Genomic DNA, 21,624 nt, shown 5'->3' with positions numbered 1-21,624 from the left:
CTCAGCTCTTAAAGGAGCCACACCTTATTTCACTCGTTACAGATTTCCCCCGGCCAAAAAAAGGCTGCCCTCAGCCGTACACAGCAAAATAAACACTTCCACTTAACAACTCTTCATACATGACTGAGTTGAAAAGCTAAAAGGGTGGAGGAATAAATAATGCACAAATAGTACAAGCATACATGTTAGTACAGTGCACATTAGTTTAGGAATAAACAAAATTATAACAGAAATACAAAAGTGGAATGCACAAAATTGTCAGATGCAAACAATGAACCAGTACCAAGAACATGTAGCCAGAACAATTAACACTCTTAAGCAACACTGAAACTTTGTCTTTCGTCCTCAATGCAAGTCAAGCCTTTGTGTATGGTAGGGGTTAGTCCACCTATTTACTGTCCAGTCAGACGTAATTCTAGGGACTCGTCTTTGTCTCAGTGCATAATGACCCAGACCCTGGCTTGAAACAGTGGGCAGGGTTGCAGTATTACTCATGTCAGGTGTCATGTCATGTAACTTAGAGACAGTCCCCACGTCAATACTGTCTGGAACAAAGTCAAGTGAATGTTCAGTCAAATGTTCTGGGACACCACCATCCGACTGACCAACTGAAAGTCTGTTTGAGCAGTCAGGACTAAGCCTCTGTTCAACATCAACAGAACTCTCCCCATCCATCTGGGAGGTAATGTCCCCATTCCAAGGCAGAGACATTTCAGTCTTGTCAAAGGAACTTGTTTTGGTCATGGCTGTGTCCCATGAATGAAATGGCTGTAGATTCACTACATGAAAGACGCCAGCATCTCCCCCAGTGTCAACATATGAAAGTCTGTAATTGACACTTGACAGTTTTTTTGAGATGACAAATGGCCCAGCATATACTGGAGCCAGCTTGGCCGTAAAGTTCGCATCAGCAACAGATTTGGGGTGGGTCTTGACCCTGACCAAGTCACCCACAGCATAAGAGGCTGTGCAACGCTTCTGGTCATAATAATATTTCCTTTTTGTATGACTCGCCTCCAGAGTGGCTCTGGCATGATCGTGAGCAACCTGCAGGGAAGCTCTCAAACTCTCAGGGTATAGTATGTCAGGATCGTCTACTCCCGTAGCATTTGGTTGTGTTATCAAATCAAGAGGCGTCTCCAACTCACGGCCATATAACAACATTGCTGGAGAGTGACCAGTGCTCTCATGGGGTGCAGTACGAAGAGCGAAACAGATTTGTGGAAGATATTTGTCCCACGAAGTGTGCTTGTCCCCCACATATGCACGGATGACAGTCTTCAATGTGCGGTTCACTCTCTCGGTTGCGTTAGTTTGTGGATGGTACGCCGTTGTCAACCGGTGTTCAGTACCAAGGGCAGCGATCACGTGTTCGAAGAGCTTGCTTACAAATGGCGTGCCCCGATCCGAAATGAGATAAGTGGGTGTGCCATGGCGGGCAAAGATCTCACTAAGAAATTTACTTGCTGCAACCTGAGCCGTCGCTGACCGCACTGCACTCACTTCCACCCACTTAGAGAAGTAGTCAACAAAGACAATCAAATATTCATTTCCATTCTGAGTACGAGGAAGCGGACCCACAAAGTCCACTCCTGTGTATTCCCAAGGCTTTAGTGGTTTGATCGGAACCATCAGGCCTGCCGGTTTTCTTTGACTCGGTTTAGTTAACTGGCACACAGGGCATGAGATAACGTATCTTTTTGCGTCCGCTGCCATTTTTGGCCAAAAGAACCTCTGCCTCAGCCTGGCCAGAGTTTTTGTCACACCGAGATGGCCAGCAGTAGGATGGTCATGATAGTATTTGAGCACAGTGGGTCGAAGAACTGTTGGGACCAATAGCTTAAGCTGCTTCATAGGATGCAGACCACAGGTTACTTTGGGGTCCTGAAAATAAAGCAGACCGTCTTGAACAACATGTTCCTCATTCGTGCCGCCTTCTTCAAGATTTCGGATGAGATTTCCGACCACTGGGTCATCTTTCTGCAACTGACTCAATTGCTCTCTGTCAGTGATCATGACCGAGGAGAGACTGCGCAGATCCAAACCACCTATGATTGCATGCACCGGAAGAATGTCAATGGGGCCAGCACTATGCGGCAGTGGGTTGCGTGACAGAGCATCTGGAACCTTATTCTGAATACCTGGCTTGTGGACGATGCTAAAATCAAAATCCTGTAGGCGCAAGGACCACCTCGCCAGCCGTCCAGAAGGGTTGGGACGATTCATCAACCACCTCAGGCTGTTGTGGTCTGTATAAATGGTTACATGAAGGCCCTCAACGTAAGGCCTAAAATGTTCCAGAGCCCAAATCACTCCCAAACACTCCTTCTCGGGTGTCGAGTACGGCCTTTCAGCTTTGTGCAAAGTTCTACTCGCGAAAGCCACAGCTACATCTCGCCCCGAGTCATCCCTCTGCATCAGGGCTGCACCAAGGCCCAAGTCACATGCGTCAGTGTGGATGAAGAATGGACGTGTGAAATCTGGGAGGCACAGAATGGGTTCAGATGCGAGGCAGTTTTTCAAGTAATCCATTGAAGCCTGACAACTGTCATCCCAGTTGAATGGGGTTTCCTTTCTGGTGAGTTTAAAAAGTGGCTCGGCTGTCCGTGCATAATTTGGAATGAATCGTCTGTAATAGCCTGTGAGGCCGAGGAATCCCCTCACTTGTTTCACATCCGTTGGCGTTTTGAACTCAGTGACTGCCTCCACCTTTCTCGGGTCAGGAGAAATACCTTCAGGTGTGACCCTGTATCCTAGGAAGGTAAGTTCACTCAAGCAGAACTGACATTTGTTCAGTTTGAGCGTGAGACCAGCTGACTCAAGTCTGGAAAGAACTTCTCGAAGGTCTACTAAGTGCTGCTCAAAGGTTGGAGAAGCGATGACGATATCATCTAAGTACACTGCACAGCACTTATAAATCAACCCAGCAAGGACATTGTTCATTACTCTTTGAAATGTGGCTGGGGCATTACTAAGCCCAAAAGGGAGAACTTTGAATTGAAACAGGCCGCAGTGCGATACGAAAGCGGTCTTTGGTCTCGACTGCTTCTCCACTGACACTTGCCAATACCCTCGAGCCAAATCAAGAGTGGTAAGAAATTTTCCACGAGCCAAAAAATCCAATGATTCGTCGACTCTGGGGAGTGGGTAAGAATCCTTTAGCGTAAGGTGATTCAAGCCTCTGTAGTCGACGCAAAACCTGTGGTCTCCACACGGCTTTTTGACAATCACCACAGGCGCAGCCCATGGACTAGAAGAAGGTTCGATTATGTTTTCCTCTAGCATCATCTGAATCTGGTCCTCGATAATCTGTTTTTTTGCTGGTGACGTTCTGTATGGCGGGAGGTGAACAGGTTTTGCATCCCTGGTGTCGATTACATGCTCTGCTAATGAGGTGTGACCCAGGTGTCCATCAAACAAGCTAAAGAAGTCCTTAAGAAGGTCCAACAATTTCCCTTTTTGTTCCCTCTCTAGACAAGCCATCTCCATCTTCTCATCCAAGGCAGACTGGCTGACATTCAAGAACATTAAGCTCCCAATCTCAGGTGCCTCTACCCATTCACTCAAAATCTCCTGAGGAGTAGATTCACCCAGGGTCACTGTTCTTGATGGGATATGAATGCTAACTGATGCACGCAGCATAAAATCCATTCCCAAGATGAGTGGAGAAGAAAGATCAGGGATAATGACAAATCGATGGTAGAAACTTTGTCCTTGGAGGCCAATATTTAACCAGACGATTCCAGTAGGACTGCAAGATGCACTATTAGCAAGCTGAATTGGGGGTAAAGTCCAAGGCTGAACCTTCTGAGAACGTTGTAAGACATCAAAAATCATGTTTGTACGAACAGCCGAAAGTGAGGCACCTGTGTCCAGAGCTGCATCCACCGCTTTGTTACAGAGGTTGACTTTAATGATAAATGGTGTATTCCAAAATGAAGGAGAAGTACGGTCCTCCACATGACCAAGTACAAGCGCTTCAGGTGGGGACATAAGACATGGTTGAGGCACACTTATCTTCTGGAGGGAGGATTGCCTCTGTGAAACGTCCTCCCCCCCCTGAAGTTTACCTTCTGCCGAACCGAGCTTTGGTTTTTCTCCCCTCTGTCCATGTATGCTGCGGCTTCCATATCCTCATTAGTTTTTTGTGACTCATTAGAAACTTGACCACTCTGGTTTTCAGTGGCCGGAAAAGATTCAGCATGTACCCCGTTGCAGTTCGGACAGTTCCTAGATGTGAAGCCGGGTGTGGAGCATTTGAAACAGTAAGTTTCTCGTGCATGTTTGCTTTTCTGTACCACTTGGTCATTACGACTGTCAGGGCCAAGAGCAGAGTGCAGCTCGTGGGCACACATCAAAAGGTCTATTACTGAGGTAATTTGCTTGCCATATAGTGCAACTCTGTAGCGCTCCAGTGCATGCTTGCAGATAAGATCAATTTGTTCCCGCTCTGGTGGTGGAGACTTGAGCTTCTTGAATTCAGATAGCAAGTGTGCTACAAATGTTGGAAATGGTTCCCCCGGGGCTTGTACCCGGTCAAGAATACCTCTCCAGACACGCTCTTGGTTATCTGATGGAAGAAACACAGTCTTAAACAGTGTGCAGAACTGTGTCCAAGTTGTGACATGTGAACTCAGGACTGTAAACCACTTCCTGGGTTCTTTAGCTAAGAAGCGTGGTAATTCGAGCAAAGTTTGAGCATCACTCAGACCCAAGGAAGTTCTATAAGCATCAACAAGCAGAAGCCAGTCATCGGGCTGAACTTTTCCATCATTCATAAATACTGGAGGCTCCAGTCTCGATTGATGTAGTACTGAAGCTAGAGTTCTGGTTGCGTTGTTCAATTCCAGAGAGCTTTGAGCCAGGCCTACTATATTCTCCGTCCTGGTGTGTGTCTCAGCCTGAAAGGATTGAGGTCCTGGTATTTGAACAGCTGGCATCTGGACATGAGGGGTAGAAGCAGCAACAGGTCTAACCTGTGGAAGTAACTGATATGCAGTAGGCATGTGCAAGTTTTGTGTGCAGCGGTCAATAATACCTCTTTGTAAGTCGAGAGACTCATTCAGGCATCTCCGCAGCATGGCCACTTCATCTTTCAGTGATTCGACCTGCGTCTCCAGACAATCAGCCGATACTGGCGCTCTTTGTCTGGGTGGATACTCAAAGTGTGGAGAATGGTCAGTTAAATCAGTCATGTCATCAATACGTCTCCTCATTGTAATGAAATCAACTACTTCAAAACAACATGAAATTCAAAACAATTACTTAGAGCAATATCATTCAAATCAGTTACACTTGAATTAATTTCCTGCACTGGAATATTAGAGTAACAAATGAAATACAAACTCTTGGAAAACGTTTGGAAGAAACTGACAATATATGAAAAATATGAAAAACATCAGAAATGTTCTGAAGAGATGACAACAGTTCAGTATCACCACACTTCAAACACAGAGTCCTTAAATGTCTACCTTGTCTGCTATGGCTTTTTCTTTTTGCTTATTGTTATGATTTCTTTGATGAACAAACTCAGTCCACACAGCCGGGAACGTTGAAGAGTTCAAATTATAACACGATGACTCAAAGTGCAGTTCAATTCCAGGATAAATCAGAGGCAAAACGCTTTCAGTTCAAAATCAATCAATTTAGAACATACAGTTGAATCCCCGCGAACGGCTGTAGAAAACTACGCTGAAGTCACGGCAAGTGCAGTCAAAGTTTACAAACAGTCAAGGTTCCGATTACCATAACGTACCATAGTGCGAGCTGTACAGTAATTTCCATGAAGATCGTTCCCGTGTCCACAGAAATCCGCGTGAAGATAAATTCCTCGCATCTGTAACACAAAATGTCCGCCGCGTCGTCGGGCTGTTCACGCTCACACGCGTTGAAATCGGCCTAGTGCAAATTCACACAAGTCGGACGGAAATTCACGGCAGTCTCGGCGTGGTCCTTCACAAAACGGCTCTGCATCCGTGTAAACCACACCATAAATCCAAGGCCAGAGATAAAATGTTCGGGCGCCACTTGTAACGCGCTGAGTTAGGTTGAATGTAAAGGATAGCTCGCCTAACTCAAGTTGCAGAAAATCAGTCGAAGCTCACACGGGTCGCATTCCACATCTTGAGCTTTATTCCTCTGACAACAGCGTCACTTATTTGAAGGAAAACTTAAAATGAGCAACAGAAATGAAAATAAGACCATCGGACCCGCACACATGCGGTTCTCGTGGCACATGCGTCTGCAGACTACTCACAGAATGACGCTCAGCTCTTAAAGGAGCCACACCTTATTTCACTCGTTACAGTGTGTTGAAATTAGCATTGCATTGTTTGCCATTGAATCCCAGGAACATATTGTGTGTGAAAGCTCGAGTGAGCAGCAGGACATATTGAGCATTCTGCAGACAATAATTTAATGAGGCAAGATGGATACGGCTGTGTGGGCCAGAAATGAGCAACAATGTACTTTCTTTTTCTTCTGCGCTCTCTCACAAGGTAGCATTTGAGGACCAGGTGTTCTCTCTAGCTCTCTGCGTTCATTAGTAGGTGCTGGCATCCTGACAATATCCATGGCAGTGAACAATTTGGGGCAGGGCCGCTTCGCTCGGAGCCAGCCATATGTCAAATTAGCAGCAGAGGATTCTGGATTAAAGGGGAAGACACTGAGGGCATTAAGACGGAGTTATGAGTGCTTTCTCTGGAGACGGCGATTATTACTGCACGTGGGTGAACGTGGCATTTGAGGGAAGAGGATAAGGGTGCAGGTTTGGTGAGGAAACCCACACACACACGCTCAGGCCTCTAGAATAACCACAGCACGTCTTCATTCCTCTTTGATGCTAATGGATTTTCTGAGAAGATGGTGACAGATCCATCAGCTCTGGCCCAGATAATGCTGGGATGCGTAAAAAGGAATTTAAAAAAACTTGTTTTCTCTGCCATATAAATTACGATGCACTTTCAGTGGTGCTCCAGCAGCTTCTGTAACCTATTTAATTCTGGATTATAAAAAAAAATAAAAAATACATGCTATGTAGTCACAAAAAAAATCCTGGGAGATTTTTTAAATAAAAAGAGCCAATTGTAATCTGTAATCTGGATTATGTAATCAGATTCCAAAAATTAAGTACTTGTAATTAGATTAAATTACATTTTAAAATACTCATTTTCAGACCAGCTATTTTTTATGGATTACATGATTGCATATTATTTACACAATAGCAACAATTTATTAAAAATGTATTGATTCTCACTACTTCCTCTTTTTCATCTTTTAAATGTTCCTTTCTAAAATAGCCTACCGCTTATATACATTCAGAAAGTCTTCCACAGACTTGGGCATTCATACATTAGTCAGGTGGCTACACAGTATTTGACCACTGGCTTTACAAAATCAATTCAGATTTAAGAAATGTTTCAGTATTGCAACTACTGATGAACACAAACATTTTAATTTTTTTACCATGTATTGCTGTGGAAGACGTTTGTCTTTCAAACACATTAAAATGAACAAATTCACCAACGTTTTGCCATCTGATCCTCTTTCATCTAATACATTTTTATTTGAAGTACCCCTGAGATTTTTAATAAGTTCACATTTGCATGTTAATTTATCTGATGTAGGTTAATGGTCACATGACATGCAGGTACTGTAAATAAGTAAAATATGAAATTTTTTCAGTAAGTGTTTTATATTGATTGTCACGGTGCACACACGAGGGAGGAACCAGGAACACGCAGACGAGGATATAACTTCAAATAATAATCTTTATAACGTCAAGGCAGGGCAAGACAAGGCAAGGCAGGGTAAGACACAGACATCCAACACCGGGGATAACGAGTAGACCAGACGACACGAAACAAATAAGGAAACACAAGGGGCAGGACACACACGACAGTTCCCTGACATAACTCCCCCCTCCCGAAAGGCTCGTCCCGAGCCTTAACTGTTCCATCGGGGAGGGGGGGTGGGCGCTCTGGAGGCCTCTCAGGACAGACACGGACCACAGGACGGGGACCTCCAGAGCGGAACAGACAGACAGGACCCATGGCGGAGCAGGGAGCTCAGGAGGCCATGGCAGGTGGTAACTGCGGCCATGGCATCCTTCTTCGGCCCACCCACTCCACCCAGAGCTCTACTACCCCCCCCCCAAAATTTCCATGGGGAATCCAGGGGGTATCAGGAGCCCTCCGGGGCTAGACAGACAAAACACAAGACACGACAGAAACCCTCCAGGGTCAGACAAACAGGACAGGACATCCCACAGGAACCAGAAGCCCTCCTGGGCTGGCTAGGAAGCTGAGGCTTCCTCTGGGCATGACGAGGAGTCAGGGGCCCTCACAGGGTCCCTCAGCAACCTCCTCCACTTCTGCGACGGGGGGGGCGTTGATCTCCCGCGAACGGCGGGCTCGGTGAGCCGCGAACGGCGGCGTGACTTGGGGAAGCCGCCGACGGTGGGTTGGCTTTCCCCACGGACGGCGGACTTGGGTGAACCGCAGGTAGCGGCGTGAACTCCCGCGAACGGCGGGCTCGGTGTGAGCGGCGAGGTTGGGAGCCGCGGGCGGCGGCGGATATCTCCCACGATCGGCGGGTTGGATGAGCCGCGGACAACGGCGAACTTCTCCCGCGATCGGCAGACTTGAGGGCTCGCGGCCAGCGGACTCGCGGCACTCGCGGTAATCCTGCCGAACTCCCACGCCGACATGTCGTGGGCTAGGGCAGAAGGACGAGTGGCGACTTCCATGCAGCGAGGGACAAACAAAACAGGAACAAAACAAGACTTTTGAAAAACTGAAAACAAAACGAGGTGAAGGGGCGCCGCTTACTGTTGTAGGTCTGGTCTTCTGTCACGGTGCACACACGAGGGAGGAACCAGGAACACGCAGACGAGGATATAACTTCAAATAATAATCTTTATAACGTCAAGGCAGGGCAAGACAAGGCAAGGCAGGGTAAGACACAGACATCCAACACCGGGGATAACGAGTAGACCAGACGACACGAAACAAATAAGGAAACACAAGGGGCAGGAACACATGACACACACGACAGTTCCCTGACATTGATTCATTTTTAAATTATTTAATTCAATATGGTACACGATTATCCTATTTAAATCAATGTGAAAACAAGATAAAATCTAAAAAATCGAATAGTTGTCTGATTATATTACCTAAAATGTGTAATGTAATGGATTACGTTACTAACTACATGTCATTTGGAATCAGTAACAGATGGTTACAATTTATTTTAAAGTATCCTTGTTACAGTGTAATTATACATTTAAATACTGAGTAATACTTACTGTATGGTTAGGGTTAGATTTAGGGTTTGGCTTAGTGATACTTGCATGTAATTATGTATAATTTATTCTTATTATAATAGTAAGCACATGCAACATGTGTAACAATAAAGTGTTACCACGGATCATAATTTGTAAGTAATCCACACAGCTCTGGCAGAAGATCTCTTATTATTTTACCTGGCTCTTACAGACAGAAATAAAGAAATAAAGTCTGATTTTATAAATTCAAAATGATATGTTATTTTTACAAATGTTAAATCTTCAAATAAAATGTTAGGGCTACCATTGCATCTGTCTGTTTGATTTATAGTTGTTTTATAGTTATTTTCAAAGCTTTCAATGTACTCTTATTATATCAGAACTTCTTAATGTTTATTTAATTCTAACTAGTAAGTTTTTGTTAAAAACTAACCAAAATTTAAAATTATGTTTTTATAATCTCTGCACAGGAGAGACTTGGTGTTGTTTCCAAACAAAAGGAAATATATCGGTATCAGTGGCCAAGAATATCGGCATATCGGATATCAGCAAATATCCAATATTGTGCATCCCTAATTTAAAGACATGAATGAGTTATTGTCATGGGAAAAAAATGCTCAAGTATGTAATTTTGATTATTAAAGATGAGATGTATTTTACTGTATGCATGCATGAATTATTCACATCAACACTGAAGTATACTTTTTTACAAATTTTCAAAATATTCTCAGAAGAGAACTTAATATGTCTCATATGTACAATCAAAAGTCAAAGATTTCAGTGTGAGCTCAAATATTTCTAAACAATTCTTTCAAGATCAAATAATCTGAACTAAATTAACCACATTCATTTTATAGCTCTCTACTCTTGTATGTCAACAAATAGGTTTCTTACTGCACTCCTTCTTGGGTTCGTCCGACCGATCCTTGCAGTCCTTCACATTATCACACACCTTGCTGCCATCAATGCATTCTCCATTCCTGCAGAGGAACTTCAGAGGCCCTTCACACTTTGTGGCTAAAGTATGGTGGGAAAAAAGCAAAAGATGCTTACAGAACAGATGGCAGCTGATTTGTTCAGTTCATTTCAATTTAGCTTTGTTTCCTCCCACATAAGCACAAATACTCAGAGGTCTTTAGTGCACAGATACAGACTGGTGATTTAACAGACGTGGGCAGTTTAGGTGAAGTCTCTGCTCGTCTTCCATATAAATGCCACTTTCAAAAGGATTGGTCAATTTATTTCCACACATGAAAGCTTATTACCGCTTAGACACAGCACTCTTTGAGCAGGACACGCTTCTGCTATGGACAGACAGGTCTGCACTCATTAAACTTTGAAGGGTGTCGCATTAAAAGGCGGAACCAATTTGATCTCTGGGATACATTTCACCCTGCTGAATAAGCAGCACAAAAGATTTGTGCACAGAAGTATACACACACACACACACACACACGCCAAGATGTACCATTGACACAGCCAGCCTCGTCGCTTTTGTCGAGGCAGTCGTGTATTTTGTTGCACTGCTTGATGCCGTGGATGCAGGAACCGTCTCCGCACTGGAACTCATCAGGCCGGCATGTGAGCAGAGCTGCAGATGAGCCAAAAACAGCACAGACATCAGCCAAACGCTGACACACAGACTCCAACAGACCTTCATGGTACTTTATCTTTAGGAAACATGCTTTGGAGCTTCATAATTTGTAAACACTCCTATGAATACTTATGTTGTCTGTAATGCAGTCAAAAAAAAAATATATATATATATATATATATATATATATATATTTAATATATATATTAAGTTTTCATTTGAAAGTTTTTGTAATATTTTTATATATATTTAACTTTAATTTATTTTTACTATTTCCATTTTAGTAATTTTAGTACTTCACCAGCAAATGATTTTATTTTTCACCTAAGATTTTTGTTTAAATTTCATCTAATATATATTCTTTATTTTCTTTCACAAAAATAATTTATAACAGTTTTAGTGTTAGTTAACAATGTATTGTTTATTACACATTGCATTTGGAGCCAGGGGGTGAAAACTTTTTGAATTTCAAGTTCAGGGTAAATTGTCCTTATTTAATCTTCTGGTAAAAATATAAGTATCTTCTGTAGCTTCTAAAAGGCAGGTAATAAATGAAAAAAAAAATATGATATAAGAAAAATGCACAGATCTTCATCCTATTCAAAAGTTTTCACCCCGACACTTAATACATTGTGTTTCCTTCTGTAGCATCAGTGAACATTTGAACCTTTTGTATAGTTGTAATACTTTTATAATAGCATATGAGTCCTTCAGTTGATCTCAGTGTGAAAATATGGATAACAGTCATAGATCATCTAGGTAATGACACACAAATTATTAAGAACCAAGCATGTGCAAACTTTTGAATGGGGTAATTTTTATAAATTCAGCTGTTTTGTTTTGTCTTGTGGACTATGTTCTGCAAAGTGTATGTAAACCTTTTGACTAAAACTGTATATGAATATGAGTATTCTGTGTTTTCAGTAAGATTTAAGAAAAATCTAACCTGATTTCAAAGTGTGTGTAGCTGTCATGACACTTTAAAGGCACTTTCAAAGCCCATAAACACACCTCTAGTGAGCGTTTCTGGAGAGCTGTGGCTTAATTACACAAACACATCTGAGAAGACAAACAATATTGGCCATTATGAAGTTCAATGTAAAACCCCCTGTGATTATAGAGCAGTCTGTGGTGGATGTATCCTTCCTTTATTTCAAGGGCTTTAAGATGCTCAAGGACACACGCCCAAGGGTTGCCTAGTAACGCACATGCCACTCTGATCGCCCGATTTCCCTCTGGCCTGGGCAAACTTGGCAAAGCCACATCGTAATTGACCTGGATGTGTTACCTGATGGTGGGAATGAAATAAGAGGCAGCAGGTTTAAAACAAGCTTATCTAGCCGACAAAAGTCAAGTACGAGAATGCATCGTAATTAAAATCAGGCGCTCTCCCGGGCACCTGTCTTTCTCCCATGACTCTCGGGATCTCGAGGTCGGTTAAGATAACAAACACCTTGTGGCAGCTCTATTCTATCAGAGGTGCCTGGGGAATGAGTACGACAGCAGTGATGTGAAATCTGAATTTCCCCAGCTTTCAGAGAAGGATGTGGCCCAGAGATTTTAAAAGGATGTGACAGCATTTTGACAAATCTGATTTCTGATGCATATCAGAGTCATTGCTGATGTATATGAAAAGAAATTGCAAAATTGAAACAAAACCACCTTGTGCAATACCATAACTAGGGCTGGGCAGTAGATGGCAATACCATGCAATTGGTTTATTCCAAGTTTTCTGAAGAGACACAACTGCTTTATATGCTGGACAGATTTAACTGAGGCTTTATTCACAGATAATAATTGATCAACACAGAAACACTGAGCACATCAGTAATGGTCAATGATAGCTCAAATGTGTGAGCTTGACATGCCAGAATTAATGAGCACCGTTGAGCTTTCTCTGAAAACCTGGATTAAGCTGCTCATTTCATGTATTATATTTACTACAGCTGTGTCTGTACGAAATTTTAAAGCATTAAAGTTTTGAGTGTGTGGACTTTCACTGGTGGGAAATCTGTCAGAAAATATCCTTATTTGTGTTTCCATGATGAAAGAAAATCTTACGGGTTTGAGTAATGGCTGAATCTTCAGTCCCTTCGATTTAAACAATTTCATCTTCTTTCCACAAACTGACAAACTGTCACATCAGACAGTGAAAGATACATGCTTCCACCGTTGCTTAATTCAAAGTCAAATCTTCTCTCTCTTTTTTTTTATCCATTATGATGTGGCACACAGATAAATAGTGTTATGTGTGGGTTGTGCAGAGTAGTCGCTACATTCATGAGCATCACCACTGTGCCCTTGAGCAGCCCATTTAACTCCAGAATGCCCCAGGAGGGCTTTCTATATAATAAGTGCATTGGAAGATCAGACACATTGTACTCTAAATGAATACACAAACACTTGGGTAATGTACTGCAAAAGTGCATAAAAAAGCTATCATTGTTTTATGACATTACACAACAATGGTGTGTGTGCTGCCATCACTGACAAACTAAATTAAAGTGTGTCTCCACACCAAATGCTTTGAGTCACGTGGCAATAATGGCTCCAATAATACGAATTGTCTTTGCGTGGGTGGAATAGATAATAAATGGCAGGCAGTCAGAAAAAATGATCTGCCGTGAACTGTCGCCTTCCATCTTTGGCAAAACCTCACAGTATCTCAGAGAATTTAATTCCCATCGGAGCATGTCAGTGCGACATGCCCTTCAGAAACATTGTTGGGGTCGTGTGGCCCTCACAATGAGAACTCCTGCTGAGATTCCTGCACAGATATTTCCAGAAATGTGGTGGAGATGCCGAGCACCTTCATGCACATTCACTGGGAGTGCTTGCTTTGTGTGCGTCAATGCAGCAGCCAGCAAGTTCAGAAGGTGGAAGACGAGTCTGAGAAAAAGAACCATGCAACGTACAAAGAGACAAGCGGTAAGAGGGCTGATGCACACACACAAATACACACAAACATGCTACAAAATCAATCCAAATTCTTGCACATCCTCTTAAATGTTACTGTTATGAAAGAGCATTTCTCATAAATAGAACGCACTGCACACAGCAGTCAGTCGGGCCATTGGTTCAAACTTTTCAATTTCTGCTTTTCTTGTTTTTGACCCATGTAACCTTGTATTCTAATAAATAAGACTGTTACGACACCACCTTTTTAGGTACCAGTGAAATCAAAAACATTGCTTTAAGATTTTCAGATAGGTAAGAAAGATAAGAAATACTACCGGAATTGAATTACGTTACCAAATGTAAAATAACGCCGCATAGTCTGTATAAAATTAATACAGATTCATCTTCATGAAAACTACAAAAAGGTATTCGGTGAGTGATTTTTCTGTCTTTTGTTGTTTGATTAACATTAATGACAGGAGCAGCAGGTATACTGGGCTGCTGTCACTTTAAGACCTAACGCACAGATCCAATATACTGACACATCCAATTTAATTTACATTCACTTAAGAAATAACTAGCGGTGTTGGATACTCCCCAAGACTGGCATTTTGACAGCTTTGTGTGCATTTGTCAGATTAAGCACAATACGACAAAATGAAGTGAAATAAAAATCATTTCGGTACACATGCTATCTGCGCTTAAATGTTTTCAATTCTCTTGAATGTTTGAATTGGCAAGACTTAAAAACAAATGCAGTCTGTCTCATGCAACACTGACTTCACTGTCGAGCCCTGGAAAGGTATCCTAATAAACTGGGTGGGTGCAAAACTTTTATGGCACAAAAACAATGAGCATCATCTACAGTTGACCCAGGTGGTCAGTGTAAGACAGCGGCTGTCAACCAGGGGGCTGCGGCCCACTATTATTACTAATAATATTATTAATTAAATTAATAAAAATGAATAAAACACACGCATATAACATCAAAATGTAAATGTGAGTATCACCCCAAATAACATATTGTTCTTGCTTGAATATTGTGTTAGACAATAGAGTTCCAGGCCTGTTGTCTTTTGTCCTTTTGGGTCTCTGAAAATGTCATTTAATTTCATATTTCATAATTTCATCATTGTCTTGATTTTTTATTTTAATTTTTTTACATCTTGCGAACACAGAGCATGGCGCTAGCAACATCAAGGTCATGAGCTGGAAAGCTTGAACTGATCAAATTTGTACCTTAAATTCAGTGCATGCCGCTTTGAATAAAGGCATCTGCCAAATGCATAAAAATGCAAAAAAACAAAAAACAAAACAAAAGTACTGTAGATTGGGCTAAATAAAATGTGCCAAATATGTAAATAATAATGTAACATTTTCTAGCTACCTAACAACGATGAGAATTTGAGGAAATTACATTAAAAATGTGCAATAATCATCAGTTAGAATAGTTAGAAAATTATAAACCAAACTGCCATCATTTTCTAGCAAAAGTATATTTATGACAGTGGTTTAATTTATAGTTATTGCAAATAAAAAAATAAATAAAATAAAAAATAAAATAAATTATTGAAAAAATTACAAATTATATTATTTTGGTAACACTTTTTTATGCATGCATATTACTAGCATATTGGCTGTTTATTAGTACTTATAAAGCAAATATTAATGCCTTATTCTGCATGATCATATTTTAGATCCCTTATTCCTCTCCATCCCCATACTTAACTACTGTACGAACTATTAATAAGCAGACAATTAGTAGTTTATTGAGGCAAAAGTTGTAGTTAATAGTTAGTTAATTGAAGTGAAGTGTGACCTATATTTTTTTGGCATATATAAATATAAATTACTAAAAATAAAATATAATATGTAATACTTATTTTGGTGAGCCAGTGAAAATATTGCATTACGGGAAAAAAAAAAAAAACACCCCTGCCCTGATAAATTTCTGTATTTAACTACATATTTGACATCCGTCATGGATTAAAGGGTCACGGTTGTACAGTGAGATCCTAGCACTTTCTACAGGAAGTAAGTGAGAGTGCACACTCACGGCAGTCGACCTCATCTGACTTGTCCTTGCAGTCAGGATCCCTGTCGCACCTCCAGGCCAGTTTCACACACTCCCCGCTGCCGCAACGAAATTCTCCGGCACCGCACTGCAGTCTCCGGATGGGGGGCGGAGCTGGCCGTCCAGACCCGCCCCCGCATCGCCCCACCCACTCATCAGAGCCGTCAGCGCAGTCAGGGTCGCCGTCACAGGTCCAGGGCTGGGGCACACACTCTGAGCTGTTACAGCGAAACTCGTGTGGCCCACAGGTGGGCGGAGAGCACTTCTCCTCATCGCTGGCGTCTCCACAGTCGTCATCGCCATCACAAACATAGACCGGTGCTAAACATTTGCGGTTACGACACTGGAACTCCCCCGCTGAGCAGGACCTGGCATCTGGGGATGAGAAAGCAAAGACTTGATTAAGAAATGGCCAATTACAAATAAAGAGACTGAATGGCATGTGCAGCCATCAACCATATTTTCTGCATAGTGGTAGCTCTTTTAAAATGTGTTTTAAAACTCACCATCCAGCATTGATTTAAATGTTTTGAAAGTGAAGTGTTAAAGGTTAAATGTATATATGTATACATAAAATTGATAATGTCAAATAACTTTGATAGAAAGGTGTGTAATGAATTAGGTTGAATAGATGTCAAATTTAAGTACACAATTAGATAATACCAATTTAGGTATACCAAGCAATGCTTAAGCAAAACATGGTCAAGTCAAAGTGTCTGAACAATTTTTGGTTTGACTGTATATCATTTTGCTATATCATCCCTCCCACATTTCTGGCTTCTAACAGGTTTTAAAATGTTTTCATAAGCAGATGTTTGTCCTGTCTGTGGTGCAGACAGATAGCTGCTGAAGTGAGGGGTGGCGAAGTAAAGCACAGGGCTCAGAAAATCAGGCAACAGAAACAGAGTGATTCCATGAAACCCTAAATACTGAGCACACGACTGATGTCTGCAGAAGCAGAGCACATCTCTTATCCAGTACGCCAGCATATGGCACTGCTCAAAGCAGATAGTGTCACAATTCATATGCACATTTATTCATTCATTCACAGTAGACTCACATATTGTGGCTGTTACATTTAAAAAGTGTTAGTTCACCCCCAAAATAAAAAAGTCAAAGTCAATGGGGTCAATACAGTCTAAAACCACACTAGGGTGAAAAAAAAAAGAAATTTTTAAAATGTTTCACTGAAGAAAGAGAATCAAACAGATTTGGAATGACATGTGGGTGAATTGCTCATTTTGGGGTCAACTATTCATTTAAATCCCAATTTGAGAGATTGAAGACAAACACAGAGAATTCAAAAGAGATCAGAAGAGCTGCTAATGTAATAGAGGGATCTTAAGAGATCACGTAAAGATAGACTGAAGGACCTGCTGATCAAAGGCAAGATTTTAATTGGATCTCTAAGAAACAGATTTGACAGTAGAGATAAGTGGCCCACAGGAGAAGCATAATAGGAAAGGAGACATGAAATCAAGAAAGACAAGAAACAAGATTATGGTGAATGTGCTATTGAAGGGTTGTGTGTATTTTAGTTTGTGGTCAGTTAGTTTGGTTATATACACCAAAGAGAAAAATATATTCAGCATATATCTGTTTAATGGAAATTTTTTTTTGTAATAACGGTTAGAGGTGTTTACTAAGGAAAGCCTCACTATTAAGGCTTCGATACTTGAACTTGTATTCTTATGAGTTTCATATAACAATATATTTAAATAAAATATCTCATAAATATTGAAAACGTGTATATATATATATATTCTTGCATCACAGTGTTTTTGCTGTATAGTCCATGAGACATTTTATAACAAGTTTTTCATGAACTCCATCCACTGTTTTTGAAATACCAAAATTTTTTATATATATATATAAAAAAAAACATTTAAAAAAAGTGGGAAAATTTAGTAATTACATAGTATTGACATGGTAACATACAACATTTTTACATTTTTGTGCATTGTCTCATTAGTGAGAAGTTATTCATCAGATACAATGTTATTATATTTGAAAAACATTAAGTTATGACCATTTTATAAGCTTACTTTCCACCGGGTCAAAACTGACCCAGGAATGCAAAAGGTTTTGGCAGTTTCTGAATGCATTAAGATGGGCAAATGTGTGCTGCCATCAAATGTATGATTCAAGAACACACAAACACACAGCCAAACTAACAAAAGGACAGTTAATAAAGCCTCTGATCACAGGGACGTGGATGTTTGCACCAGCTCTGCAATTCAGCACTCCGGTGTATTCATGTTTTTACTTCTTGAGTGAAGAATTAAACCTGAAAAGATTTCTTTGATTTTACTTGAGTATACTGGGTTCTTTACTATTGCTCATATGTATTAGGACTAACTTTTCTTTCATTTTTCAATAGATTTTTTTTTAATGAAGTTTAATTTGGATTTAATCTGGGTATTTGATTTCTGAAATTTACTTTAATAGAAAGTGTGGATGCATTTTAGCTCACAGTATAGTCCTGTATTTGACACGTGTTCAAGAGGCTTGTGAATGATGTGCTCAGCTCCAGTATAAAGGCCTCTGGCTTGAGATTAGCCTAGATTAAGTGCAGATTAATGCGTGGGAACAGGCAATTATCATCATTGTGCCAAAACTCCCTCCATTTAGATGATTCATTTATTCCAGTCAGGAAGCAACAACCCTACAGCGCTTAAACATGCAGTACAAAAAAACAGTGATGTATATTCCTCATAGCCTGACCCTGTTTCAGATCAGAATGTGCCTTATTTTCCAAGCCAATTCCACATTTAAACTTTGCCTACTTAAACTGACATTACAGATCATTTGCAATCAACCATTAATGCCAGCAGTGGCTTGTGAAGGACTACTGCCATCCTGAAATTGTATATTGCATATAATGTATAGTTTAAAACATGTCATTTTCCTGTGATGCAAAGCTACGTTTTCAGATTCACATGATACTTCAGAAATCATTACGATTTGCCGCTCCAGAAACATTTAATATTATCAATGTTGAAAACAGTTATGCTGCTTAATATTTTGTAATACATCATGCATTTATTATTCAGGATTTTTTGAAGAATAAAAGTGTACACAGAACAAAGGAACAGCATTTATTTGAAGTCTTTTGTATCGTTTTAACTGACACTTTTTTGATCAATTTATTGCGTCCTTTCTGGATAAAAGTATTCAAATTTTTATTAAAAAAACATCTTACTGATACCAAACTATTGAACAAAGTAGTTGTGCAAAATACTACCAGGAAAATATATACTTCTCATTTTTTGCCTCGTCTGTGAATATAAATTAAACAAATTATGATACATTTTCCAGACAGTGTTTAAAAAAAAAATGAAATTGTGATAATGCCACATTCTGTAAAGTTAAGCATTTGATTACATTATATTTATGATATTTTAATATATTATAATTTATAAATTTGTATTACTACTACTACTACTATGCAAAACCTTATGGAGCAATTTCTAATTTTATAAGCTGAAATCACTTTGGAGTAACCCTTTGAGTAAAAACAATAAAATCAATCCATTTAAGTGAAGCACTCAAAAATTGTTAATATTCTAGGTATATAAGGTGAAAAGGCAATGGTGAATATGCTGGGCAGAGATGTGGAATCTGAGTGAAAGATGGATCTGCATTGATTTTTCTATAGCTCTGAGCTGTAGCTCAGTCAGCTGTGTTTCTAAGGAGACTCAGTAGTGAATGTTGGAGTGAAGCCAGTTTGACCCAGTTCCCTGGAAACTGCTCTGCCGTGATGATGAGAGCTTCTGATTAGTAGAGGTGAAGCTGTGGGCCACGGCCAGCCTGGGGGAGAAAGGTATGACGGACCAGTCCACCCACATTACACTCTACTAGTGCCCGCTGAAATCCTCTGAACACACAATTCACCAGAGTCAATGTTTCTTGTGTGGTTTTTATATATATATATATATATATATATATATATATATATATATATATATATATATTGTTACGCCCCGTCTAGGGGTAGAGCACAACATGGAAAGAAAACGAGTGTGAACAGTCAACTTCTTTTGAGTTTTTATTTGGGAGTTCACTTTCAGGAGCCGACAGTGCCAAAATAATTAACAAAACATTCTAAATATTAGACCCCCTAAATTCCCTACCAAAATAAAGAAACAAAAATACAATTCTCTAACCTAACTGCCTAATCCAAAACAAAAATCCAAACGTTACAAAAACAAAAGATGGCGTCTGACTCCTTACTTTCCCAATCATCAGCTATTTACAGTATTTACAATAAATATTTACAGAGAGACATCAAGTTCAAAGGGATAATTCAAGATCAGAATAACACAACAGGCAAGGGTCAGGAGTAGTGTTATACAACCAACTAATATCCAAACAATCTCGCTCACAAACAATATCTCTAGGCATACAAACAGAGTCAACCAGCGACAGCATAGTTTACAAAATGGCCTCCCCCCCTTCCAAAGGAAATGCTGTCATCCTGTTTAAAAGGGAGAGAAGACCAATCAGAGGACGACATCAATGAGTCTGCAGGAACCAATCAGCAGCAACCTGGGCAGACACACACAAACCAACAGACCAAAACACAGCAAAACCATAGGGTCGTAACACCCCCACACATAAGAGTAAACATGTTTTACATAGTTTACAATTAACACCTAGACAGAGAATCTGCTATCACGTTGTCAGCACCCTTCTTGTAATGGATTTGCAAATTAAAGCTCTGACAGACGAGGGCCCAACGCATGAGTCTCTGGTTTTTGTTACACATTCTTTGGAGAAAAACGAGGGGATTATGGTCAGTGTATACATCAATGGGTTGTGGACTAGAACCAATATAGACTTCAAAATGCTGTAGAGCCAATAAAAGAGCCAGGGCTTCCTTTTCAATAGTACTATAGTTTACTTGATGACGATTAAATTTTTTTGAGTAGTAACATACGGGATGGTCGATTCCTTGGTCATCTTCTTGTAATAGGACAGCACCCGCCCCATTTCCACTGGCATCCACTTCAAGCTTGAAAGGCCGACTGAAGTCAGGAGCAGCTAGAACAGGAGAACTGCATAACAGACTCTTCAAAGAATTAAATGCACACTGACAGTTATCATTCCACTTGAAATTGATATCTTTGCGAAGGAGATCTGTGAGGGGTTTCACAACAACAGAAAAATTCTTACAGAAACTCCGGTAGTAACCGGTCATCCCAAGAAATCGTCTAAGATCTCTTTTGCTTTTAGGCACAGGAAAGTCAACAATGGCCTGCACTTTGGCTTCCACAGGGCGAACAGCACCATGACCAACTTCTTTGCCTAAATAAGTGATAGTAGCATGACAAAACTCACATTTTGCTAAATTAAGTGTTAGATTAGCATCTCGAAATCTGGTAAACACTTCTTCTAGAGTTTTCAAATGATCATTCCAAGTAGTCGAATAGCAGACCACATCGTCTAAGTATGCTTCACAGTTTTGTACATTAGCCAAGACGTAATTCATTAGACGTTGGAATGTCGCTGGGGCATTTTTAAGCCCAAAAGCTAAGATCTTATATTGAAGGAAAGCGTCTGATGTGGCAAATGCTGAAATCTCCGAAGCACGTTCCGTAAGTGGCACCTGCCAATAACCCTTAAGTAGATCTAGCTTTGTTACAAACTTAGCGCTGCCAATGCGATCAATGCAATCATCCATCCTGGGAAGAGGATAGGAATCTGCCTTGGTTAGTTGATTAACCTTTCGGTAATCAGTACAGAAACGTGAGGTTCCATCAGCTTTTGGGA

At 40.6% G+C, this 21,624-nt stretch overlaps 1 protein-coding gene across 1 annotated transcript in view; it reads right to left on the bottom strand.

Annotated features, from left to right (window-relative positions):
- Nucleotides 1-21,624, bottom strand: part of LOC306846468 (low-density lipoprotein receptor-related protein 8-like) — a gene marked incomplete at its 5' end in the record, with an annotated part of 102,368 nt that overhangs the window by 20,260 nt on the left and 60,484 nt on the right. Inside the window, 3 exons of the mRNA XM_079379888.1 lie at nucleotides 10,181-10,303; nucleotides 10,755-10,877; nucleotides 15,835-16,227. Coding sequence (XP_079236014.1) covers nucleotides 10,181-10,303; nucleotides 10,755-10,877; nucleotides 15,835-16,227 — 639 coding nt within the window. The remainder of the gene's footprint in view (nucleotides 1-10,180; nucleotides 10,304-10,754; nucleotides 10,878-15,834; nucleotides 16,228-21,624) is intronic.

The sequence above is a fragment of the Barbus barbus genome, assembly GCF_936440315.1.
Source record: "Barbus barbus genome assembly, chromosome: 26".
NCBI classification, from domain to species: domain Eukaryota; kingdom Metazoa; phylum Chordata; class Actinopteri; order Cypriniformes; family Cyprinidae; genus Barbus; species Barbus barbus.
This window is presented reverse-complemented; position numbering and strand designations above follow the sequence as displayed.